The 27,481-nt window shown below is 48.3% G+C and overlaps 1 protein-coding gene across 1 annotated transcript in view; it reads left to right on the forward strand.

Moving 5' to 3' along the window:
* Positions 1-27,481, forward strand: part of vill (villin-like) — an 82,673-nt gene that overhangs the window by 17,052 nt on the left and 38,140 nt on the right. The window contains exons 2-6 of the mRNA XM_078536427.1: positions 16,777-16,866; positions 21,002-21,076; positions 22,922-23,118; positions 24,032-24,140; positions 26,633-26,743. Coding sequence (XP_078392553.1) covers positions 16,795-16,866; positions 21,002-21,076; positions 22,922-23,118; positions 24,032-24,140; positions 26,633-26,743 — 564 coding nt within the window. The 5' untranslated portion in view covers positions 16,777-16,794. The remainder of the gene's footprint in view (positions 1-16,776; positions 16,867-21,001; positions 21,077-22,921; positions 23,119-24,031; positions 24,141-26,632; positions 26,744-27,481) is intronic.

A 27,481-nucleotide genomic window follows, 5' to 3' on the forward strand; every position in this document is an offset into this window, starting at 1 on the left:
TGAGGTAGTGAATTCCACCAATTCATGACTCTTTGAGAAAAGTAATTCCTCCTCATCTCTGATTTAAGTCTACCACCCCTTAGCCTAAAACTATGGCCTCTCATTCTAGAATGCCCCAGAAGGGGAAACATCCGCTCCACGTCTACTTTGTCTATCCCTTTTAGCATCTTATATACCTCAATTAGATCTCCTCTCATCCTTCTAAACTCTAGTGTTTCGGCCTAAACTGCTCAATCTCTCCTCATAAGACAAGCCTCGCACATTGGGGAACTCCACAACCGCACCCCTCCTCCTATAAACAATGAGGACCCTACTTGTGAAGTGCAGTCACTGTCATTACACAGGCAGCGCGGCAACCAATTTGTGCGCAACAAGCTCCCATGAATAGAAATGAGTTACTTTTAATGGCGTTTGGTTGGGGAATTGGTCAGGTTATCACAGAGAATTACCCCTGCTCTTCATTGAAATAGTGACTGTGGGATCTGTTATGTTCACCGGAGAGGTCAAACGGGAGGGGGGAGGGTGGCGGGCCTTGATTTAACCTGTAACCAATGGCAACCTTGAAGGTAAACTTGCCGGGCTTGCTGAGGCCAGGAATAACAGGTTAAACCAGGCTGTTTCTCTCTCGGGGGCTGACAATGATACTTTGTTTTTCTGTTTTGATTTCGCTTTCTCGGTTTTTATCTCCTGGTTGGCTGCGCAAGTATTTTTTTTTATATATATGGAATTTGGGTGTCACTGACAAGGCCAGAATTTGTTGCCCATCCCTAATTGCCCTTGAACTGTTACTACTGTATTACCATGTTGATAGAGGTGAGTCATTTCCTCTGGTAGGGAAACAGAACAAGCGGGGGGGTGGGGAGGGTGGGGTCACAACCTTTCCGCTGTTCAAGAGTGAAATCAGAAAGAGCTTCTTCCCAGAAAATGTCGGGGAATTCTCTTCCCCAAAATTTTCTGTCCGTTCTAGAAGGTCAATCTGGGACGTGGACGAGAGACTGTTGGATCAACAACTTATATTTACACCGCACCTTTAACATAATGAACATCACAAGAATCTTCGCAGGAATGTTATGAAACACATAAAGAGGTATTAGGGCAGACGACCAAAGATTTGGTCAAAGAGGAAGGTTTTTAGTGTCTTGAAGGAGGAAAGAGAGGTATAGAGGTGGAGAGGGTGAGTGAGGGAATTCCAGAGCTCAGGGCCTAGGCAGCTGACAGTATCGCTGCCAATGGTGGAGTGGTGGAAATGGGGGATTCTCAAGAGGACAGAATGCAGATATCTCTGGGCTGGAGGAGATTACAGAGATAGGGAGGGAACAAGGCCATGGTGGGGGGGGGGGGTGGATTTGAAAATAAGGATGAGAATTTTAAAAATGAGGCATTGCTTGACCTGGAGTCAAGGTAGGCCAGTGAGAATAAGGGTGATGGCTGAACGGGACTTAGTGTGAGTTAAGACGTGGACAGCAGAGAATAAGCAGAATGGCCTCCTCCTGTCCCTACATTCTGGTTGACTGCGCATGTCAGCCTTTGTCAATGGAAACGGCAGCCCTCAAAATCCCAGTCCCTTTGTTATTGGAAGAGCTGAAGGGTCTCGACCATCCTGGGAGGCCACTGACCGAAACAGAGAGAGCAAAAACGGAATAAAAACAGAATTACCTGGAAAAACTCAGCAAGTCTGGCAGCATCGGCGGAGAAGAAATCAGTCAACGTTTCGAGCCCTCATGGCCCTTCAGCAGAACTGAAGCCGGCTTCAGTTCTGCTGAAGGGCCATGAGGGCTCGAAACGTTGACTGATTTCTTCTCCGCCGATGCTGCCAGACTTGCTGAGTTTTTCCAGGTAATTCTGTTTTTATTTTGTTTTGGATTTCCAGCATCCGCAGTAGCTTTTAGCTTTTTGTTTTTATATTAGAGCAAAAACGGAATCTGGTGTGTAGGAGCTGGAGAATCTTCCATTGTTGCAGTTCACAATTCAGTATCGTCAAGGGGGATACACCTTCCTAAAGTTGCCTCGAAACTGGTTGCTCTGGTTCCCCAACCTTCCTGTTGACTTTGAAGGTGACCAGCACAGGCTGACTCACACTACAGGCCTCGCCTAGATCTTTGTGTGTATCCTTGGAGTTGTTTTCAACGATTGATCACCAAGCTTACTAGTATGCGGTTTTCATGAGTATTTTTCTTTAAATGATTAGTATGTGGGAAATGGATGGCAAAGGTGACATCTACTGCCCGTCCCTAATTGCTCTTGAGAATGTGGTGGTGGTGGGCTGCCTTCTTGAACCACTATTTTGAAGAAGAGCAGGGGAGTTCTGCTTGTGTCCTGGCCAATATTTACCCCTGGACTAATGTTCCTTGCCGCATTGTGTTAGCAGACTAAATATACTTTCCTGACTCCTAATACTCTGAAACCAGTCAGTGCCTATCCCTTGAGAAGACAATGGGCCTTCTCGAGCTTGCTCTTCGGGCCAGTAGCGCAGGCCCCTAGATTACTGCTCGAGTCACATAGGTCGACCCTCGGCGCCTCTTCTTTCATTTCGCCACATCTTCCTTCGCCGATGCTCCACCCATGCTCCGGCTCGAGAGTTGAAGACCATCAGATTTTCGGGGCTACGTGGTCTGGGTAGTAGAGGACGTTCTAGAAGACATTTTGTCATTTGGGATGCCTCCCTGCAGTCGCAGTCAGCAGGGTTTGTTCGGCTTCATCCCGCCTTGCAGCGATCGGCACCAGTCCTGAGGCGTTTGAGACACAACCAAAATGGTTCGCTGGCTATTGATGGGAGGGACTCCTCATGTGCCATCGTCTGTAAATGCATTGACCAATCAGCAGGGCGGCACCTTGTGGGGGTTACAGTCTAGGGGCTGCACAGTATGTAAGGAGCTGCCCCTTGACTTGAGCCTCTTTGGTGGCTCTTTCTGGGAGAGAGGATGATGAGCATCACTGCTCTGCTTTGCCTGTTGCACTCCTGATGTAACTCACACCAGCTGGGACTAGTAAGATCAGCGGCCTGTCTGGGTCTTCACTGAATTGGTTTCCCCTGTTTGTTTAGGGCCCGATGAGATGGCTGGTTTGCCACGTTTGTCATGGTGTAAAGTGGGCAAAGTATTGGACGCTTGCTTGTCATTGAAAATACGCTTTGAAAATCCTTAGTAACGAAATTTCATGACCAAGTCTCAAATCGCTTCACAGCCAATTTTTTTTAAAGTGTAGTCACTGTTGTAAAGTAGGAAACATGGCAGCCGATTTGCGCATAGCAAGCTCCCACAAACAGCAATGTGATAATGACCAGATAATCTGTTCTTGTGATGTCAATTGAGGGGTAAATATTAGCCAGGACACCAGGGATAACTCCCCTGCTCTCCTTTGAAGTCGTGCCAAGGGATCTTTTACATCCACCTGATTTAATGTCTGATCCAAAAGATTCCCCACCATATTGAGGCAGTCACCACTGAGTTGGGCTGGTCATGATGCCGAATGCCGGACACTTGCTTACCAAAGCCAATCTTCTATGGAGAGCTCGAGTCTGGGGTGCCCTCTAATGGTGGCCAAAGAAAGTGCCAGAGGGACACTCTGAAGGCTTCGCTTGGGGGTTTTGGTGTGGAGTCCTGGTTACGCTCACTCAGGGTCGCTGTGCTTGGCTCAGCCAAATACTGATTCCTTCAGAATTAAAACCCACCTGGTTTAAGTCTTGCAGTGAAATGTGCAATGGTTGCCAACCCTGCCGGGATGGCCAGGAACCTACTATCGGAAGCGGCATCAATCTCCCGGTGGCCATGGAAAGCGATCCAGGAGATTTAGCACCGACATGTTAAACGAATCAGTCCCAGCAGCCACCAAGTAGGTGCAACCCCGCCCCCCACGAAGCATTGCCACACGGTGACACCACACCCGGCGCCGCCCAATCAAATCCAAACCTTGAACCGATTAAAACGACGGCAGGACTCTGATTGACTGGGGTTTTAGCGGGCCGCGATGGGATTGAATTTCACGGAGGGATCGGGTACGAGCAGTGAGCGTTAGCCTGAGTGCGATGACCGCGAGCATGGGTTTGGGTCACCTCCTTCCATCAAAAACACAGATGGAGAGAGAGAGGGAGAAAAATAAAATTGCTCCTCAGTTTTAGCAGCGTTCAATATCCCTGTTTGAAACCATGGCGTTGGATCATGCATTGAGCCCCCTAAGAGTGAGTGAAGATTTGGTTTCTTCTAACTTTAATGGTTATTCACTCTCGCTGCAAATTTGTACCGTGTGCCTAACTAAAGTTGGTATGTTTTCCTCTCTCGCGCTCCCTTAGAACCCACTTGTGCCATGCCACTGGCTTTCCATGACATCACTTCCACCCACGCCTCCCAGTGTTGGCATTGCTAAAAAGATGGCACGTTTGGCAATGCAGAAATCCCTCAGTGTTGCACTGCAGTGTCAGCCTCGATTGTCGTGCTTAAGCTCTGGAGTAGGACTTGTGCCCAAAACCTTGTGACTCAGAGGCAAATGTACTCCCAACTAAGCCACAGCTGACACAGATAGTTGACAATGGAAGGGAAGCTGTTATCCCTACCCAGTCTGGCCAACCTCGATGAAGCCAATCCCACACTATGAGGCTTCATAGGGAACAGAAAGAGGCCATTCAGCCCCTCGAGCCTGTTCTGCCCCTCATTTAGATCATAGCTCACCCTGTATCTTAATTCCATTTACCTGCCTTAGTCCCATACTCCTTCTCTAACAAAAATCTTTCAATCTCAGTTTTGAATTTTTGAACTGGCCCCTAGTCTCAGCAGCTTTTTGGTGGGAGGGCTGGTGGCTGGGGAAGAGTTCCAGATTCACTACCGTTCCCTGAATGGCCCAGCGATATCTGTTGGAACCAGCTCCCGGTTCCCTGCTCCCCCCTAACCCCACTGTACCCCTGCCCCCCCCACCCCACAACCTCCGCCCCCACTTTGCCCTCGCCTCCCCCAACACCCGCTGTGCCCCTACCCCCCCAACCTCCATCCCCACTGTGCCCCCTCCCCCCAACACCTACCGTGCCCCCTACCCCCAACCTCCATCCCCACTGTGCCCCCTCCCCCCAACACCTACTGTGCCCCTACCCCCCAACCTCCATCCCCACTGTGCCCCCCTCCCCCCAACACCTACTGTGCCCCTACCCCCCAACCTCCAACTCTACTGTGCCCCTACCCCTCTAATACCCACTGTGGACCTGCCCCCCAACCTCCAACCCAACATGCCCCCCACCCCACCAACCCCCCCACTGTGTCCCCAACCCCCATCAACCCCCACCGCACCCCTGCCCCCTGCCAATCAGAAGAAGTAGTTTCTCTCTATTTAACCTATCAACTCCTTCTAATCATCTTAACCATATTTATTAGAAAACTCCTTAATCTTCTAAACTCAGGGGGATACAGGCCTAGACTCATAACAACCAGTTCTCATAACTTAACCCTTTCAGCCCCGATTATCATTCTGGTGACTCTGTGCTGTACTCCTTCCAGGGTCAGAAACTTCTTCCTGAGCTTTGGTGCCCAGATTGAATGCAGTTATTCCAGAGCTTCATATAACCTGTAACTAAACAATCAATCCTGTCAGGAGAATCCCCAAGCCTGGTTCTGAGGAAGACACAGAGGCTAGGATGCTGAGTGGAGACTGCCTATTGCTCACCACAGAGCTCACTCCTCCGCTCTAACACCTTCTTCCCCGGTGTTGACCATAGAACCATAGAACACTACAGCACAGAAAACAGGCCATTCGGCCCTTCTAGTCTGTGCCGAAATATTATTCTGCTAGTCCCATTGACCTGCACCCAGTCCATAACCCTCCAGACCGCTCCCTTCAAGAAGGGTCATACAGACTTGAAACGCCAACTCTGTTTCTATCTCCACAGATGCTGTCAGACTTGCTGGGTTTTTCCAGCATTTTCTGTTTTTGTTTCAGATTTCCGGCATCCGCAGTGTTTTGCTTTTACCTTCTTCCCCAGTGCTAGCTGATTCTTCTTTATATACACACCTGAGTATAACAAACTAATCGATACCCAGTAACTGTTCACCTTATTACCTTAAACGACTGGATTTTTAACATCATCAACATAACCTATCAGTTACTAACAATCCCTTTTTATATTCCAGCTCCCTTTGAGACTGGCTAACATTCCCATTAGCCTTCTGAATTGTTTTCTGTCCCTGTCTGCTCGCGTTTACTGACTGCACTAAGGTTGTTTGATTCTTGGTGTTTGTCCTTCGAGGTGAAGATGACTATGTTGACCATTTGGGGTGTTTGGTAGGGTTGCGGTGGGCACCTGGGTGAGCGCTGAGGCTGAGGCTGAGCCGCGCTCGCAAGGTTTTGCCGCTAATAGGACAGGGCACCGCAGACTCCGGACGAGTTGCTGGCTCGGGATTTCCTCTCCTTGCGTTTTGTCTCTGCCTCCGGTATGTGTGTTTGCTTTTGAAGGAGGCTGGGGCACCGTGTTTTATTAGGTTGCGTCAGGCGCAGTGATCCTGGGCGAGCTTCTCCCAGGACTTGGAGCCGATATCAAAACTCCTAAGTGACCTTCAGAGTGACCCTGTAGCGCCTCCTTTTGACCGGCATGAGGGCGCACCCCAGACTCGAGCTCTCCATGGAAGATCCGCTTTGGTAAGCGAGTGTCAGGCGGTCTGGTTCCTTGACCAGCCCAGCTCAGTTGCGGCTGTCTCAGTTTGGTGCGGGTGCTTGGCGTGCCAGCTCGGGTGAGCGCCTCAGTGTCTGGTATCTTGTCCTGTCACCTGATCTCCAGAAGCTTCCGAAGGCAGCTCAAGTGTAAGGGGATGAGCTTCTCGGTATGACGCTGGTGCGCAGTCTGGGTCTCACACGCACGGAGCAGAGTGAGCAGGACTATTGCTCTATCGACTTTCAGTCTGATAGGCAGACTTACACTTAGCGTCGTCTGTAATAGCCGACCAAGGTGTTCAGTTTTACAGCCATTGAATATCCTGTCGCCACCTTCTCAAGGGCAGTTAGGGATGGGCAATGAATGCTGTCTTGGCCAGCGACGCCCACATCCCATGAACAAATGTAGAAAAGAAACACGCCAGATCAATAAGTAAAGTTTTGACAACAGGACGAGGGAGCCTGGGTACAAATTGGATAAAGGTAAATTTATGCACTTTTTTAGCCCAAAGAGTGATCAGCATTCGGGGCTGATTTCCTGGGAATCAGGGCTGGGGGCTCTGTTTGGTGCTGAGATTTTTTTTTCTCTTTCACAGGACGTCACTGGCTATCCAGCATTTATTGCCCATCCCTAATTGCCCTTGAGAAGGCGGTGGTGAGCCACCTTCTTGAACCACTGCCGGCCATCTGGTGTAAGTACACCCACAGTGCTGTTAGGACCCTGGTGCCCTAAGAGAGTTTGAGTTGGATGGGCTGAATGGCTTCCCTCAGCTGTACTTATCATGCCTTTAGTTGTACAGGCCCCAGGTCTCAGGGGTTGCCTCCCTAAACCTCCATGCCTCCCACTCACTGTCTCTCTCTCTCTCTCTCTCTCTCTCTGCGAGAAGAATCTCCTTAAAGAATCTCCTTATAAAACCCACCTCTTTCAACAAGCTTTTAGTCACCTGACCTGTCGTATCTCCAAACGTGACTCGGTGACACAAACCTTTGTCCGTGAAATGCCTTAGGATGTCAAAGGCGCTATTTCAATGCACATTACTGTCAGTGCGGCGAGACACAAAGGTAAGCAGAAAAGGAATGTCCTTTCAGTTAAAACACAAACAGACTCTACCTACGGCCTGCCAACTCACAAAACATCGGACCGCAGAACAGGTGGGAATTTGAGGCATTTGCTCAATCCTGTCCAAAACACACAAGCCTAGTGATGCCTCATTGCAGGCCTGTTAAAGACGGGTGGCTGGCTTAAAATGTTGTGCTGTCTCGATCGATCAGGGCTGTCAATGCCTGATGGAAGTGGGGGAGGAAGGCAGGCCCTGAGTCCTAACACACATTCTCTCGCAGCCAGGAATGCCGTCGGGGTAACAGAAGGCTCACTGTAAAGGGGCAGAGCATGATTCCTGCCAACTGCGCGTTCCCATGGCGGCTTTGGGCCACGCGCCACCCGTCATTACTTCCGATGGCTGCACACCCTGCGACGGTACACGGGGTCCCTTTGTGCTTGTGGTGTGCTGGTTCCCGCCGGTGCTTAGGAGGCTGGCACTGCACCTCAGACGCAGGGACTCTCCCGAGTGCAAGCGCAGGGATAGCTCTGAGTTTTGCCGTCTTTCTGCATTGGCAACCCGATGCCAAGTGCAGACTAATTCCCTGATAAAGAAAATAAATCTCCCATTTATGCAGCTCCTCATTACCTCAGGAAGCACCGGAGCTCTTCACAGTCAATTAAGAACTTGTGTTGTCTCTTTCTTATTTCACAGGGGTGTGGGCATCACTGGCAAGGCTAGCATTTGTTGCCCTTGAACTCAGTGGCTTGCTAGGCCACTTCAGAGTTGCTGTGGGTCTGGAGTCACATGTAGGCCAGATCGGGTACAGATGGCAGATTTCCCTCCCTAAAGGGGCATTAGTGACCCAGATGGGTTTTTTGACATTTTGGTAGAGAATTTTTAAAAATTCTTTCATGGGATGTGGGCGTTGCTGGCAAGGTCCGCATTTGTTGCCCATCCCTAATTGCCCTTGAACTGAAAGACTTGCTAGGCCATTTCAGAGGGCTGTCAAGAGTCAACCCCATTGCTGTGGGTCTGGAGTCACATGTAGGCCGGACCGGGCAAGGATGGCAGATTGCACTCCCTAAGGGGCATTAGTGACCCAGATGGGTTTTTACAACAATCGATGATAGTTTCATGGTCACCATTACTGGGACTAGCTTTATACTTCAGATTTGTTAATTGAGATTTAGTTAAAATATAAACAGACTTTAATTTCAGCTCAAAAATTCACTAGCTGAACTTAAATTCCACCAGATGGCACAGTGGGATTTGAGTGTATATCTCCACAGTGTTACCCCGGGCCTCTGAGTTACTAGCCCACTGACTTTATGACTACGCCACTTTCTGCCTTTACGTTTCGAAGTGTTAAACACTGTTATAATGCAGGGAAACACAGCAGTTCAGTTTGCGCACAGCAAGATCCCACAGACAGGTCTGCTGTTTTTCGGTCATTCTCGTGCCCTTCTTAAAACAAGCACAATGAGATCTTTTACATTCACCTGAGAGGGGCAGACAGGATCTCACCTGAAAGGCAACACCGCTGGCAGTACTGCACGGGAGGGTCAGCCCAGTTTCTGTCCTCAAATGCTGGAGCGGGACTTGAACCCACAACATTCTGAGGGTCCGCTTGATTGGCACCCCTTCCACAAACATTCACTCCCTCCACCACCGACGCACAGTAGCAGCAATGTGTACCATCTACGAGATGGCACTGCAGGAATTCACCAAGGCTCCTTAGACAACACCTTCCAAACCCATGACCCACTACCACCTAGAAGGACAGGGGCAGCAGATAGATGGGAACACCATCACCCTGGAAGTTCCCCTCCAAGTCACTCACCATCCTGACTTGGAAATATATCACCGTTCCTTCACTGTCGCTGGGTCAAAATCCTGGAACTCCCTCCCTAACATCACTGTGCATGTACCTACACCACATGGACTGTGGGGGTTCAAGAAGGCAGCTCACCACCACCTTCTCAAGGGCAACTAGGGATGGGCAGTAAATGCTGGCCCAGCCAGCGACACCCACACCCCATGAATGAATTTTTTTTAAAAATGGAGGGTGATTTTGGGTGTCCGGCCCGAACCTGTGGGATTCCCGCCTGGACGGTGAAGTTAAAATTGCGTCACAGCTGTTTCCACAGCTTGGTTTGGAATTTGCCCAGAACTGCTTACTGGCGCTTGTTGTCAAGCTACGGGGACTTACTCAACCTGAGGGCGCCGATTTAAGGTTAATGCCAAAAGAACCGAAGGCGACGTGAGGAAAAACATTTTTTTAACGCAGCGGATTGGTTAGGGATCCGGAATGCGGGTGAGAGCATGGGGTGGAGGCAGCTTCGACCGAGGCATTCAAAAGGGAATGAGATAATTGCCTGGAGGGAAAGACTTGCAGGGATACAGGGAAAGAGCAAGGCCGTGAAACTAGGTGAACTAACCTTCCAGAGCTCTCACGGACGTGACGGGCTTGAGTTCTCTCCTATTTGTGCACTGTGGGCGTCACTGGCTAGGCCAGCACTTATCGCCCATCCCTAATTGCCCTTGCTCAGAGGGCATCTTTAAGAGTCACACGTAGGCCCAGACCAGGTAAGGGTGGCAGATTTCCTACAGGGCATAAGTGAACCAGATGGGCCTTCACGATAATTGGCCACGGTTTTTTTTTAAAATTCAAATTTCACCCTCTGCTGTGGTGGGGTTCACACTCAAGACCCCGGACGTTGACCTGGATTTCAGAACATCACCACTACCCCCACCACTTACACCACCCCCCCCCGGTCTCCTGCTGTGCCGTAGCCATTCTATAATTCCCCCTTTTATACTCATGCCGCCGGTCACACTAACATCAAGACAAATGTTTGGCTGGCTTATCTCAACCCCCCCCCTCCCTCGTATCAGATATTAAAAAAACATTCTGGCCCGTGGAGTGATCATTGCTGACTCGAGCGTTCCTGACCCGGTGGGTGGGGGGTGGTGGGGGCTGGGGTGGTGGGTGGGGGGGGGGGGGGGGGGGGGGGGGGGGGTGGGGGTGGGGGGGGGGGGTGGGGGGGGGTGGGGGGGGGTGGGAGGAAGCAGGAATTATTCCTGAAACTAAAGGTGGATGCTGGAAATCTGAAATTAAAAAAAAGAAAATCTTGCCAATACTTAGCTGGTCTGGGCAGCATTTGTGAGAGAGAAACAGAGTTAACGTTTCTGTGACCTTTCATCAGAACTGACAGTTCCCGTGAATGACTGTGTGTGTGTGTGTGTGAGTGAGTGAGAGACTGTGTATGGAACAGGCTGTACTGTTTACCGAAGTGCCTGAGAATGTCTATATAGGTAGCTGTTTAAAGTAGAGCACAATAGGACATTGAAAGGAAGGGTTCTGTTGATCCAGGATATGTCTCTTGGTTATGATGAATGTTTAAAAGGGAGAGAGCTTAGAGCTAGGAGAGTTTTACCTCCACAGCCTTTGTAAAATTCTATTCCTTATCAGTTCTCTGCCTGCAGCTGAAGATGGGCCTGTTCTCAGTGTGGGTGTAGCAAGGGTCTTAGCTGCTGGGCTGACACTGTAGTAGTTAGTTATGGTGCTGGACCAATAGCCCACAGCTTCTGAGTTCCAATATTGCTGAAGTGAGCTGTGAAATATGTCGGCTTCAGAGGAATGGGCCTGCTCTGGCCTACATGTAACATGATTGACCCTATACCTTCACTGTGAGGACGCAGTGGTTCAAGGCAGCCGGTTGCACATTAGAATATTAAAGGAAAGACTTGTGCTTGTGCACTGTTCATGACCGTCAGACATCTCGAACGCTTTAGAGCCAATGGAGTATTTCTGAAGTGAGGTCACTGTTGTAATGTTGGTAACATTGAATCATAAAATGGTTGCAGCAGAGGAGGAGGCTATTCGGCCCATTGAGTCAATGCTGGCTCTCTGCAAGAGCAATTCACCTAGTCCCACTCTACCCACCTTTACCTGATAGCTCTGCAATTTTTCCCCCCCCCCCACAGTACCCCTCCAAATTGCTTTTGAAAGCCACGATTGAATCTGTCTCGACCACATTCTTAGGCAGTGCATTCCAGATCCCAACCACTCGCTGCGTAAAAACATTTTTTTTTTTTGCTCACGTTGCTTTTAGTTCTGTTACCAAACCTTCAATATTCAGCCCGGTTCTCACTTCAATTAATCAACCTGACATCCCCCTTTTTTTCTGCTTCATCTCACCCTCCTGCCTCTTACGTCACCAGCCATCCCTGGGTTGTCCTGAGAGACCGAATATTGGCCGGAGAAACTCTGACGGAACAAGGAGGCTGCCTTTAAAGAGATGGCTTGGATACGATCGGGGTACATTCCCACGGTCGGGGGGGGAAAGGAAGGGCAGACAAAATCGGAGCTCCCTGGTGCGACTTTGTCAGCATTGCCCCCGCCCTGGCAGTGGGGGGCGGAGGGGAGAGGGGAATAGGTGCCTGGAGCCCTCCAGAGCCTAATTGCTGATGTGGCCTGTTGAGCTCATTCTGATGCTAGAAAACCTGAGAAGGGCTGAAATCCACACATGTGCCACGAGGCGTTTATTTTTATTCATTCTTGGGAATGTGGGCGTCGTGGGCAAGGCTGGCATTTATTACCCATCCCTAATTTCGTAGAGCAGGTATGTGGTAAGGTGTTGCTGCAATACTGTATCTGATACAATTGAGTTTTTTTTCTATTCATCCATGGGATGTGGGCTTCTCTGGCCAGGCCAGCATTTATTGCCCATCCCCAATTGCCCTTGAAAAGATGGGGGTGAGCTGCCTTCTTGAACCGCTGCAGTCCATGTGGTGTAGGTACACCCACAGTGCTGTTAGGGAGGGAGTTCCAGGATTTTGACCCAGTGACAGTGAAGGAACGGCGATATATTTCCAAGTCAGGATGGTGAGTGGCTTGGAGGGGAACTTCCAGGTGGTGGTGTTCCCATCTATCTGCTGCCCTTGTCCTTCTAGATGGTAGTGGTCGTGGGTTTGGAAGATGCTGCCTCAGGAGCCTTGGTGAATTCCTGCAGTGCATCTTGTAGATGGTACATGCTGCTGCTACTGTGCATCGGTGACGGAGGGAGTGAATGTTTGTGGATGGGGTGCCAATCAAGTGGGCTGCTTTGTCCTGGATGGTGTCCAGCTTCTTGAGTCACATAGACAAAAAAAACAGCTTGCAGCCCAGGAGGGATATGGTTGAACTGGTTAACAACAATCTGACAGCTTCTGTGTCACTTTTAGCTTCGATTAACTGAAATCAAATTCTCAAACTCCCCCTCCAACACCCCTGGAGGGGTTTGAACTCAGATTCCTGGATTACTGGTTCAGCGATGTGACTGAGCCTGCTCCTGCCCACAGGCTGCTCTGGCAATGAGTATACCTCGGGGGAAGCTGACTGGACAAGGCCTCTGTACCACACAGTTCCCAGGGATCCCTTCATTGTCGAGTGAAGTTTGTGAATGGCGCGGGCAGCAAGATGATTAGATAAAAGCACTGCTTGACTTGATGGTGCACAGGACAGCTGGAGGTGATGGCAAACTGCAGCACACCACTCCACTGAAAAATCTAGGCGGGTGTGCCCAGATGGGCGTGTCTAGGCGGGTGGGCTTAGGTGGTTGAGCTTGGGTGCTGGACTTAGGGGCTGTATGGATGGCTGGCCCTGGGTGTGTCGGCCTTGGTCTGTGGGCCTGGGTGGCTGGGTCAGGGTGCGTGGGCCTGGATAGTTGGATCAGGGTGGTTGGCCTGGGTGTGTGTGTGGGGGCCTGGGTGTGTGTGGGGGGCCTAGGTGGCCGGTCTTAGATGTGTGGGCCTGGGTGTGGGGCTGCGTAGGCCTGGGTGTGTGGGGCTGGGTGGTTGGGTCAAGGTGGCTGGGCCTGGGTGTGGGGGTGCGTAGGCCTGGGTGTGTGGGACTAGGTGGCTGGGCCTGGGTGTGGGGCTGCGTAGGCCTGAGTGTGTGGGACTGGGTGGCTGGGTCAAGGTGGCTGGGCCTGGGTGTGGGGGTGCGTAGGCCTGGGTGTGTGGGGCTGGGTGGCCGGGTCAAGGTGGCTGGGCCTGGGTGTGGGGTTGCGTAGGCCTGGGTGTGTGGGGCTGGGTGGCTGGGTCAAGGTGGCTGGTCCTGGGTGTGGGGTTGCGTAGGCCTGGGTGTGTGGGGCTGGGTGGCTGGGTCAAGGTGGCTGGGCCTGGGTGTGGGGCTGCGTAGGCCTGAGTGTGTGGGACTGGGTGGCTGGGTCAAGGTGGCTGGGCCTGGGTGTGGGGGGTGCGTAGGCCTGGGTGTGTGGGGCTGGGTGGCTGGGTCAAGGTGGCTGGGCCTGGGTGTGGGGGTGCGAAGGCCTGGGTGTGTGGGGCTGGGTGGCTGGGTCAAGGTGGCTGGGCCTACGGTGGATCTAGGTGGGTCTACATAGCTCAGTCCAGGAGGCTGGGACAAGTTCCAAGGTTGGAAACAATAGGTCAATAGATGAGGCAAAATGGAAAAGATTTAGCAACTTATCATGTTTCCCAGCTTCACAGAAATGCTTTAGATAAATTAGTTGATTTGAAGGGCAGGACCTATTCTGTAGCTAGGGAAATTGAGAAGGAGATGACTCCAAGGCAGGATTTTTAAATGTATTTATTTTCAGAATATGATGCAAGACTGGGCAAGCATGGCAAACCCCATTCTCTGAAGAGAGTTCATAATTCATTTCAAATTCAACTCAGTGTAAAACCCTGCCTGAATGGAGAGGGGCCTGGCTGCTCGATTACAGTCCTGGGTTGAAATATTTCGGAGGACTTTATCCATGCAATTCTTGAAGGTTACTGTTGACCAGAAATTGCGTGGGCACTGGCCATAATCTTTCAGTCTTCCCCAGACTCAGGGGAGGTGCCAGAGGGTAAGTGCAAACATTACACCCCTTGTTCAAAAAAGATAATAAGGATAAGCCCAGCAATTACAGACCAGTTTGTTTAACTTCGGTGGTGGTGAATCTTCTAGAAACAATTATTCAGGATAGAATTAATAGTCACATGGACAAATGTGGGTTGATTAGGAAGAGCCAGCATGGATTTTTAAAGGGGAAATCGTGTTTAACTGACTTGCTGGAGTTTTTTGAAGAGGTAACAGAGAGGGTTGATGAGGGCAATACTGTTAATGTGGTGTACCGTGGACAGTGGCAACATGGATGCAGAATTGCCTGAGTGACAGGAAACAGTGAGTAAGGGTTAATGATATTTTTCAGGCTGGAGGAAGGTTTGTAGTGGAGTTCCCCAGGGGTCAGTATTGGGACCTTTGCTTTTCCTGATTTTTATTAATGATCTAGATCTTGGTGTGCAGGGGACAATTTCAAAGTTTGCGGATGATACAAAACTTGGAAGCATTATAAACTGTGAGGAGGAAGTGTAGAACTTCAAAAGGACATAGACAAGTTGGTGAAGTGGACAGATAGGTGACAGATGAAGTTCAATGCAGAGAAGTGTGAGGTGATGCATTTTGATAGGTAGAACATGGAGAGACAATATAAAATAAGGGGTACAACTTTGAAGGGTGTGCAGGAGCAGATGATTAGTGTTGTCAGATCTTTGTTGACTGGCATGGACACAATGGGCCGAATGGCCTCCTTCTGTGCTGTAAACATCTATGAGTCTATGAGACCTGGGTGTATATGTGCATAGATCATTGAAGGATTCAGGACAGGTAGAGAGAGCAGTTAATAAAGCATACGGGATCCTAGGTTTTATTAATAAGGGCATAGAGTACAAGAGCGGGGAGGTTATGCTGAATTTATATAAGACACTCGATAGACCTCAGCTGGAATAATTTGTACAGTTCTGGGCGCCACTCTTTAGGAAGAATGTGAACACACTGGAGAGAGTGTAGGAGAGGTTTATGAAAATGGTTGCAGGGATGAGAGACTTCAGTTATGAAAATAGATTGGAGAAGTTGGGGCTGTTGTCCTTGGAGAGGAGAAGGCTAAGAGGAGAATTGATAGAGACGCTCAAAATCAGGAGGAGGCTGGGTAGAGTAGATAGGGAGAAACTGTTCCTACTTGTAAAAGCATCCAGACTGAGAGAAAACAGATTTTAAGTGATTTGCAAAAGAAGCAAATGCGAGGTGAGAAAAAACATTTTCACACAGCGAGTCGTTCGGGTCTGGAATGTTCTGCCTGGAAGTGTGGTGGAGGCAAGTTCAATCTAGGCATTCAAGAGGGCATTAGATGATTACTTGAATAGAAACAATGCGCAGGGTTACGGGGGAAAGGCAGGAGATTGGCACTAAGTCATAATGCTCATTTGGAGAGCCGGTGCAGATGTGATGGGCCGAATGGCCTCCTTCTGCACTGTAACAATTCTGTGGTTCTGTAATTCTGGAAGGGACAGTCCAATGTTTTATAGGTGCAAATCATAGAGCACTGAAGGAGGGAATTCGGTCCTTCATGTCTGCACTGTCCCTTTGAAAAAAGCTACCCAATTAATTCGTTCTCTGTAACCTTGGGAATTCTTCCTTTCGAGTACTTATCCAATTCCCTTTTGAAAATTACTATTACTCTTGTATCTGCTGCCCAATCAGGCCTAACCAGGGGACGGAGCATACTGGTATCAGGTTACTGGACTAGTAATTCAAAAAGAGGGGTTGACCTAGGTGCAGTTGGATGATGGATGTCACAGAGTGGTTGCCCACCAGCTGCAGTGGGTGTGTGAGGATGCGCCAGGGCAGGTGAGTGTGACATACTGTGACGGCTGATCTCCTGGTGGGAGTAGCTACAAGCAGGACAGGAGGAGAACTCCTGAGGTCTGGAGAAATGAGCTCAAACTGTGACAGCAGGGAGGATTTAAACTCAATTACTGGATAAACCTGGAATAAAATCCTAGTCTCATTAATAATGACCATCTGGTTCACTAATGCCCCTTTAGGGAAGGAAATCTGCCATCCTCACCTGGTCTGGCTTCCATGTGACTCCAGACCCCACAGCAATGTGGTCGACTCTGAACTGCCCTCTGAAATGGCCGAGCAAACCATGCGTTTCAAGGGCGATTAGGGATGGGCCTGGTCATCAATTTCCACATCCCATGAAAGAATAAAACGCACAGTAAATTTGCACATTATGTGGTCTTAACACTAACTCCATTTTTTTTTGCTTGTTTCCAGTTGTGAACAGTAGTCGCCATGCCAACTGTAGTACCAGAAGCCTTTAAAAATATCAGCAAGAGCCCAGGCCTGCAAATATGGACCATCGAGGTAAGAATATTGAGTGGAGTTTGGCACACAGGGTGCAGGGGAGCTCATCTGTACTCAGCTGCTATAGAACACCTTCCTACATAAAGACACACACCGAGTACAAATCTAAACGTGAATGTGCAGATATTCGGGAGTGCCGCAAGTCAGCTTCACCACAATCGTCTTCACCTGTAATCACCTGCCCCCTACCCTGTAATCACCACCCCAGTAATCACAATCCCCCCTGTAATCACCTGCCCCCTACCCTGTAATCACCACCCCCTGAAATCACAATCCCTCCTGTAATCACCATCCCCCCTGTAATCACAATCCCCCCCTGTAATCACAATCCCCCCTGTAATCACCATCCCCTCTGTAATCACCCCCCCTGTAATCACAATCCCCCCTGTAATCACCCCCCATGTAATCACAATCCCCCCTGTAATCACCATCCCCCTTGTAATCACCTCCCCTACAATCACCATCCCCCCTTTAATCACAATCCCCCCTGTAATCACCTCCCCTATAATCACCATCCACCTGTAATCACAATCCCCCCTGTAATCACCACCCCAGTAATCACAATCCCCCCTGTAATCACCTCCCCTATAATCACTATCCCCACTGTAATCACCATCCCCCCTGTAATACCTCCCCCTATAATCACCGCCGCCCCCTGTAATCACCATCCCCTCTGTAATCACCATCCCCCCTGCAATAACTCCCCCTCTGTAATACCTCCCCCTGTAATCACCATCTACCCTGTAATCACCACCCCCTGTAATCACCACCCCCCTGTAATCACCATCCCCCCTGTAATCGCCATCCCCCACTGTAATCGCCATCCTCCCTGTAATCGCCATCCCCCCTGTAATCTCCATTCACCCCTGTAATCGCCATCTCCCTTGTAATCACCACCCCACTGTAATCATCACCCCACTGTAATCACCATTCCCCACTGTAATCGCCATCCCCACTGTAATCGCCATCCTCCCTGTAATCGCTACCCCCCACTGTAATCGCCATCCCACTGTAATCGCCATCCTCCACTGTAATCGCCATCCTCCCTGTAATCACCATTCATCCCTGTAATTGCCATCCCCCTTGTAATCGCCATCCCCCCTATAATCGCCATCCCCCACTGTAATCGCCATCCGCCCTGTAATCACCATTCCCCCCTGTAATCACCATCTGAGGTATAACTAGTGTCTTATAAGCTTATATAAGCTCTGCATAACCTCCTTGTTCTCGTATGCTCTAAGCTCTATTGCTTTATGTAGTGCATGAGTCATAAAAAGTTAGTATGCAAGTACAAGTAATTAAGAAGGCTAATGGAATGCTATCCTTTATTACAAGAGGGATTGAACATAAAAGTAAGGATGTTATGCTTCAGTTATACAAGGCATTAGCAAAACTTCATCTCAAGCACTGTGTGCAGTTTGGTCTCCTTATTTAAGGAAGAATGTAGATGCATTGGAGGCGTTTCAAAGGAGGTTTACTAGTTTGATACCTGGAATGAGTGGGTTGTCTCATGAGGAAAGGTCGGACAGACTGGACTTGTTTCCACTGGAGTTTAGAAGAGTGAGGGGTGATTTGATTGAAGTATACAAGATCCTGAACGGCCTTGACAAGGTGGGCGTCGAAAGGATGTTTCCTCTTGTGGGTGAATCCAGAACTAGGGGGCACTGTTTTAAAATTAGGGGTCGCCCTTTTAGGACAGAGGTGAGGAGAAATATTTTCTCAGAGGGTTGTGCGACTTTGGAAATCTCTTCCTCAGAAGGTGGTGGAGGTGGGGGTCATTGAATATTTTTAAGGCAGAGGTAGATAGATTCTTGTTAGGCAAGGGAATCAAAGGTTATCAAGGGTTAGATGGGAATGTGGAACGCGAAACACAAACAGAATAGCCATGATCTTATTGAATGGCGGAGCAGGCTCGAGGGGCCGAATGGTCTACTTCTCCTATTTTGTATGTTTGTTTGATTATATATACTCTGTGCCCCTATTAATAAAGCCCAGAATACTAGATCTAGACCTAGATCATTAATATACATCAGGAAAAGCAAGGGTCCCAATACCGACCCCTGGGGAACTCCACTACAAACCTTCCTCCAACCCGAAAAATATTCATTGACCATTACTCGCTGTTTCCTGTCACTCAGCTAATTTTGCATCCACATTGCTGCTATCCGTTTTATTCCATGAGCTATGACTTTTCTCACAAGTCTGTCGTGTGGCACTCCATCGAATGCCTCTTGGAAGTCCATTTACACCACATCAACAGCATTACCCTCATCAGCCCTCTCTGTTACCTATTCAAAACACTCCAGCAAGTTAGTTAACATGATTTCCCCTTAAGAAAACCATGCTGGTTCCTCCTTATCAACCCATATTTCTCCATGTGACTATTAATGCTATCCCAAATAATTGTTTCTAGAAGCTTCCCCACCACCGAAGTTAAACTGACTGGTCTGTAATTGCTGGCTTATCCTTACAACCATTTTTGAACAAGGGCATAATGTTTGCAAGGAAGGTGGATTGAGATTGGACAGGCAGGGATATTTCCACCAGAGGACACTTGGTCAAGGCTTTTAAAGTGACCTGAAGTGTCCAATTCTGGGGCCCACACTTTAGGAAAGATGTGAAGGCATTGGAGAGGGTGCAAAAAGATTCATGAGAATGGTTCCAGGGCTGAAGGACTTCAGTTACACAGATAGATTGGAAAAATTAGGACTGTCTTCCTTAGAAAAGAGAAGGTTGAGAGCAGATTTGATAAGAGGTATTCAAAATCATGAGGGGCCTGGACAGAGTAGACAGGATGAAGCCAGGGGAGGCATTAGCATTGTGGTATTGGACCTAATAATCCAAAGACCCAGAGTAATGCTCTGGGGACCTGGGTTCAAATCTCACCATAGCAGATGGTGAAATTTGAGTTCAATAAAAATCTGACCATGAAACCATTGCTGTAAAAACCCATCTGGTTTAAATCTGCTGGCCTCCATGTGACTCTGAAATGGCTTAGCAAGTGCCACCACCTTCTCAAGTGCAATAAATGCTCGTCCTACATCCTGTGAATGAATCAAAAAAAGGAATATTGTTCCCATTGGTGGAAGGATTGCGATCCGGAGAGCACAGGGTAATTGGCAAAAGTGACATGAGGAAAAACGTTTTCACACAGCGAGTGGTTAGGATCTGAAATGCACTGTCTGAGAGTGTGGTGGAGGCAGGTTCAATCGAGGCTTTCAAAAGGGAATTGGATCGTTATCTGAAAAGGAAAATTGTGGAGGGTTATGGGGAGAAGGCAGGGAGTGGCACTAGGTAAATTGCTCCTTTGGTGGACTGGCACAGACATGATGGGCCGAATGGCCTCCTTCTATGCTGTAACTATTCTCTGATTCTATTATATCTATGCAACTTCATGCTTACTGAAGCAAGAATGAATTTGTTTGGGAGACCATTCTTAACTGCAACGCGACAATTTTGCTGGGGTAAGAGTAAGCAGAGAAAGGGATAAGAAAGTAGTTTTGGAGCATAGAAGGGAAGGAGGTAGAGCTGAGAAGCTTCAAGAGATCAAATAATGTGACGGTTTCCAGAGCGTTGAGATGTCTCTGACTCTGATGCCTTGACTGGTGAACCACTTTTGATAAGGGGAATGAATGGGAGAGTCTGCACTGGCTTCATCAGGTCAGCTTTCCCAGTGTCAGCTGTGTCTCAGTTGCTAGCTCTCGTGCTCCTGAGTCAGAGGGTAATGAGTTTAAGTCTCACCGCATGGCTTGAGCACAAAAATCAACACAGATACTCTTTATGGCATTGAGGGAGAGGTGATAAGGAGACTTTAAACTGACGCCCAACCTACTTTTGCAAGTGGATGTTAAAAGATACCGTGGCTCCATTTCATGGAAGAGGGAATTGGTGCCCTGGCCAATAGCTAACCCTCAATCGACACCACAATGACCAGATTACCTGGTCATTAACACATTGCTGTTTGTGGGGGCTTGCTGTGCACAAATTAGCTGCCGCGTTTCCTACATCACAACAGTGACTACACTTCAAAAAGTGCTTTGCCGACTGTAAAGTGCTTTGGGACGGCCTGTGGTCGTGGAAGGTGCTATATAAATGCAAGTCTTTCTCTCTAATGTGACTGACAAATCTTTTACAGAAAATGGAGGTGGTCCCTGTCCCTCCGAAGGCTTATGGGAGTTTTTTCGAAGGTGACTGTTACCTGATACTGTTCGTAAGTATGAGGAATAAGAATTGCGGGGAAAGCTGATTTTAATAAGATATATTAATAATCTCTGTCACCCCTTCCAACCCACTGCACATACCTGGACTAGTCCGGAGAGAAGATTCAATGCAAATGTCTAATTGCCCCTATCCCGTCCCCATTGGAGGAGGATTTGAGTTGGAGAGGGTCCCACCAGGAAAGAAAATGATTTGACCTTTGTTGTGTTTTTTGTTGAATCTTTAATGCCTTTGTCTGTTGAGGAGCATCAGCAATGGAGAATGGGAGGCCCTTCATTTTCAGGGACCTCCAGGGCCCTATCCAATCCCATCCAGGCAAATGACCCCCATGGGCTAAAGCTGCTAACAGCTAGCCCAGTGTATGTCACTCCAGCCTTGAATAGCCAAGCACTTACGATGGCAACAACCCAATGCAGCCAGGACCCAACCACTTCAAGTTATGCAACTGAGTTTGATAAACCTGGTAAAAATGTGGGATGGTAACGGAAATGTGACCAATAAAGTTTCTAGATGATCGTAAAACCCAACTGGTTCACTAAGGGAGGGGGTCCTGCTGCCTGTACCTGGTCTGGTTCATCTTTAATCGGCATTACTGTTATTCACTCTCTGGATATGTCAAGTTGTGATTTACCGAGGTTATACAAAATGAATCAGGCCATTTGGCCCAACTGGTCCATGGTGGTATTTATGCTGCACATGAGCTTTAAGATGGAGTCTCTCTCTCTCTCTCTTTCTCTCTTACTCTTTTACCTGCAACGCCAGGCTGCAGCTCCTCCGTGCTGAAGAACCTCCTATTGGCTCTCCAGCTTCAAGAGACTGTCCACTGCCCTTGGTTTGACTGTGAGCCTGCCCTCCAGCCACTAATTGGCCAATTCAGGGAAAATCACTGCCGGATCACTGTTCCCCACACGGTGCAGGGTCACGACCCCGTTTGACCCCGACGTTGAGGTCACGGCCCAAAATCCTACCCCCTATCTCTACAGCCCTCTTGAGATCTCAGCATCCCTCTAACTCTGGCCTCCCTGATTTCTACCGCTCCACCATTGGCGGCTGTGCCTTCAGCTGCTAAGCCCCAAGTTTGAATTCGCTCGCTAAACCTCTCCATTTCTCTAGCTCTCACTCTCCACATTTAGGACGCTCGTTAAGGCCTGTTTCTTTCACCAAGCTGTCAGTCACTTGTTCCAACATCTCTGTGTCTCATCCTCTCAGATTACGCTCCTCTGAAGCTCTTTAGGATTTAAAAAAAAACTCATTCATATGATGAGGCAGTTGTTGGCTAGGCCAGCATTTATTGCCCATCCCTAGTTGCCCTTGAACTGAGTGGCTTTTCAGAGGGCATTTAAGAGTCTGGTGGGACCAGATAAGGACAGCAGATGGGTTTTTCCAACATTGAACAATGTTTTTTTTTAATGGTCACCATTAGACCTTCAATTCCAGATTTTAATTGAACTCAAATTCCACCATCTGCCATGGTGAGATTCGAACCCAGGTCCCCAGCACATTACCCTGGGTCTCTGGATTACCGGTCCAGTGACAATACCACTATGCCACTGCCATATAAATGCAAGCTGTCGAAAGCAAAATGCTGCAGATGCTGGAAATCTGAAACAAAAACAGAAGACGCTGGAAAAACTCAGCAGGTCTGAGCAGGCTGGGCAATAATTTTTTTTTTAAAGAATTCCTTTTAAGTGTTTATTAATGTGTTGGTACTTCATGTACTTGAATTGGTTTTTAATATTTATATCCATCTGTGGAGAGAGAGAAACAGAGTTGACATTTCAAGTCCGTACGCCCCTTTTTCAGAGCTACTAATAAGGCTAATTATTTCTCTGTGTAGATTAGTAAGACAGAGAGAGGGACGTCCGAAGCCCTTCACTACTGGATTGGGAAGGAGTCATCCCAGGATGAACAGGGAGCTGCGGCGATGTACATCACCCAACTGGATGATTACCTGGGGGGAGGACCTACCCAGTACCGGGAAACCCAGGGTTACGAGTCTCCGGAGTTCAAAAGTTACTTCAAATCTGGCATCATGTGAGTAAAATTGCCAAAAAAAAAACCCTTGTCTTTTTACCTTCCGGTACTTGCCTTTCATTGTGCCCTTCCTGTTACCAGATAGCACAGAAGGGGCCCGTCCAAGTTTACCGATGATACAAAGTTAGGTGGAAATCAGGCTGTGTGGAGGACACAAAGAGGTTAAGCGAGTGGGCAACAAGTTGGCAAATAACGTGGGGAAGTGTGAGGCTAGGCACTCTGGTACTAAGAAAAGGAGTGGAGAATATATTTTAAAAGGCGAGAAGCTTGTAAATGTTTCTGTTTAGAGGGACTTGGGTGTCCTCGTAGAAGGAACGCAAAAAGTTGGCACGCAGGTACAGCAAGCAACCAGGAAGGTAAACGGCCTGTCGGCCTTTATTGCAAAGGGATTGGAGTACAAGACTAAGGAAAGCTTGCTACAATTGAACAAGGCTTTGGTGAGACCACAGTTGGAAAACTGTACAATTTGGTCTCCATATATATAAAAGGAAGGATATACTTATCCTGGAGACGGTACAGTGAAGGTTCACTGGATTAGTTCCGGGATGTGAGAGTTGTCCAGCTTTTGGTCACCTGTCCTTGTATTTCCTTATGTGAGTCGGTGTCAATTTCTTTTTATAATCGCCCTGGGACATTTTATGACTTTTAAAGGCACTGTATGAATTGTTGGTGTTACTGTTGGTGTTTTCCACTCACTGTCTTGGTCTTTGAGGGGGGAGAATGGCCACCACACAGAAACCATCGTTCCTAAGAGGGATTAACAAATGGTGGACAGGAGTTGCGGGGGTGCGGGGGGGGGAGGTGGGTGTAGCAAGGTGGGGATAAAGTAATTAATGGTGAACAAGCCCACACGACGACTATCGAGATATTTCCCTGGGTGGCAGTAACCATGGCAATGTTGTGATTATAACAGGTACAAGAAAGGAGGGGTGGCTTCTGGCTTCAAACACGTGGAGACAAACATGTACAACATCAAACGGCTACTCCATGCAAAGGGGAAGAAGAACGTGACTGCAACAGAGGTAAACTGTGACTGCACCGCTGGAATGGTCAGGCCCACTTGGAGGCATCTTTGACAAGGTTAATGTGGAGGCCTACACCAGGCTGAAAGCAGTGTGGAAAAGACTTAACCAGTGAGAGAACTGACTTAACCAGTGAGGGAACTGATTTGACCAGTGAGGGAACTGGCTTAACCAGTGCAGGAACTGGCTTAACCAATGGCAGGACTGTATTAACTAGTGAGGGAACTGATTTAACTAGAGGCAGGACTGACTTAACTGGTGAGGGAACTGACTTAACCGGTGAGGAAACTGATTTAACTAGAGACAGGACTGACTTAACCAGTGAGGGAACCGACGTAACTAATGACGGGACTGAATTAACTGATAAGGAAACTGACTTAACTGATGAGGGACAAATTATATTGACCAGTGAGGGAGCTGACTTAACCAGTTATGGGTCTGGCTTTGTCAAGCTTGGGGAACCTCTTTTCCTCTTTGGTGTGAAAAGTTGGATAGTCTGGGGGTCAACACGAACAGACAGTGGGATCCCTGTAGCCATGGTCAATGTCAGCAGAAGACACCAAACAAACAGAAAACAATTTGCCAATGATGCGAGTGTCACTCACTAAGACTGTCCCATTGGATATGAGAAGCTAGAGCATGGTACACAGCACTGTCCAGTCACCATCTTTGAAAGTGATGTGGGTGTCGCTGGCTGGGCCAGCATTTATTGCCCATCCCTAATTGCCCTTGAGAAGGTGGTGGTGAGCTGCTTTCTTGAACTGCTGCAGTCCATGTGGTGTAGGTACACCCACTGTGCTGTTAGGGAGGGAGTTCCAGGATTTTGACCCAGTGACAGTGAAGGAACGACGATATATTTCCAAGTCAGGATGGTGAGTGACTTGGAGGGGAACTTGCAGGTGGAGGCGTTCCCATATGTCTGCTGCCCTTGTCCTTCTAGATGTTAGAGCTCACAGGCTTGGGAGGTGCTGTCTTGTAGGTGGTACACACTGCTGCTACTGTGCGTTGGTGGTGGAGGGAGTGAATGTTTATGGGTGGGGTGCCAATCAAGCCGGCTGCTTTGTCCTGGTTGGTGTTGAGCTTGTTGAGTGTTGGAGCTGCACTCATCCAGACAAGTGGGGAATATTCCATCACACTTCTGACTTGTGGTCTTGCAGATGGTGGACAGGCTTTGGACAGGAGTCAACAAACAGCGATGTGTTAGCAGCCAGATAATCTGTTTATTAGTGATGTTGATTGAGGGATAAATGTTGACGAGGGCACTGGGGAGAACTCCCTTGCCTTTCTTCAAAATAGTGCCACATCCACCTCAGATGGCAGGGGTGGCCTCGGTTTAACATCTTATCTGAAAGTTGGCACCTCTGACAGTGCAGTGCTCCGTCAGTACCATACTGTAGTGTCAGCCTTGACCTTGTGCTTAAGTCTTGGGAGTGGAAGTTAAACCTGCATCTTTCTGACACTGAGGTGAGAGGACTAGTCAGCTGCAACTACAATATAGATATATACAGTATAGATAAATACAATGTACAATATAGACAGGGTTGGTGCAGGGGTATGAGGTGCTCTAGATGAACCTTCAGCCTTGCGCCCACTGCTCCCCTGCCCTCACAATTAACTTATGAAGATGAATATCGTGCATTAATGTGAATAAAAAATCTGCATTTATAATTACAGATGATTCTGGTTCTACATTTCATTGTTCTACACTTTTCACAGGATATGTGCTAGAAGAAATGCACATTGTAATGTGTAAGATGGCTCACATGATGTAATACTAGGTATCACTGTAACATTTACTAGGCTCACATGATGTAACACTAGGTATCACTGTAACACTGACTAGGTGATTACATTGTGCAGTTTACACAGTCAATGATTTAAGTAAGATTGAAAAGGCTAGATTAAATTATGTTCTTTGATATCATATACTGGTCCGCAGTTTTGAAATAGTCATGCAGGTGTACAAATTTGGAAAATTGTTGCATAAACAGAATGAGGAATATCGTATGAAATTTTGGGAAACATTGCAATGAAAATCGACATGTATGTCTGTAAATGTGGATGTATAACCGTAGCTATAGACCTTTCATTCCCACTGCTGTAGCCGAAGTGTTTTCTTATTGCAGTTTCATGAACAGTTCGTTTGGGTTTATTTTTTTTGCTGCCCACTACCCACCCCTGCACCAAATTTTGTTACTCTAGGCGACTGCCTAGTTTGCCCAGTGGTTGCGCCAGCCATGGGTAGAGAGCATTGCAGCAACACTACAGCGGCACAGACAGACTCCTTCCAAGCTGTGAACACCCACGTGAGGGAGAGCCACTTGGCCAAGGTGCCGGTGAAACTGTACCTCATGGAGGAGATGCTGCGTTCATGAAGGGTGGGGTGGGAGGGTGGAGAGAGAGAGAGAGAGAAAAAGAAACGAGAGTAGGGTTTTCCAAAAGGTTCATAAGAGCTACACGTGGAATATTAAGGAACTTATTTTTTGCTTCAGGTGGACGTTTCCTGGAACAGCTTCAACTCGGGCGATGTTTTCCTCTTGGATTTGGGAAAGGTCATTGTCCAGTGGAACGCACCACGTAGCAACAGGACCGAGAGGCTAAAGGTCAGTTGGAGTACAGCGACGAAACGGGAGCCCCTTTCTCTTTAATTAATCAAGGATGAAAATAAGGACATAAGAAATAGGAGCGGGAGGGCTTTTACAAAAATCAATGATAGCTTCGTGGTCACCATTGCTGGGCCTAGGTTTCAATTCCAGATTTATTAGTTGATTTTAAATTCCATCAGATCCTGTAGTGGATTTTGAATCCATGCCCCCAGAATGTTAACCTGGGCTCCTGAATTACTAGTCCAGTGACATTACCGCTATACCACCATCTCTCCCTATAGTCCTGTCATCACTTGAAGGGTCCTTGAACAAAGTCGCCATTATCACCTGGGGGATACAGTGGTTTAGTGGTGATGTCACTGGACTAGAAGGCCAGAAGCCTAGGCTAATGTCCTTGTAACATTAATTCCAATCCTACCATGGCAGCTGGTGGAGTTTAAATTCATTAATTAATACAATTTGTCATTCAAAGTTGCTCTCAGTAGTGGGGACCATGACAACTATCATTTTTTTGTTGTTTAAAATCCTATCTGGTTCACTAATGTCCTTTAGGGAAGGAAATCTGCCATCCTTACCTGGTCTGGGCCTACACGTGACTCCAGACCCACAGCAACGTGGTTGACTCTTAACTGCCTGTCTGAAATGTCCCTAGCAAACCACTCAGCTCAAGAGCAATGAGGGAGGGGCAACAAATGCTGGCCTAGCCAGCGACCGCCCACATCCCATGAAAAGATT

The sequence above is a fragment of the Cetorhinus maximus genome, chromosome 3, assembly GCF_964194155.1.
Source record: "Cetorhinus maximus chromosome 3, sCetMax3.hap1.1, whole genome shotgun sequence".
NCBI classification, from domain to species: Eukaryota; Metazoa; Chordata; class Chondrichthyes; order Lamniformes; family Cetorhinidae; genus Cetorhinus; species Cetorhinus maximus.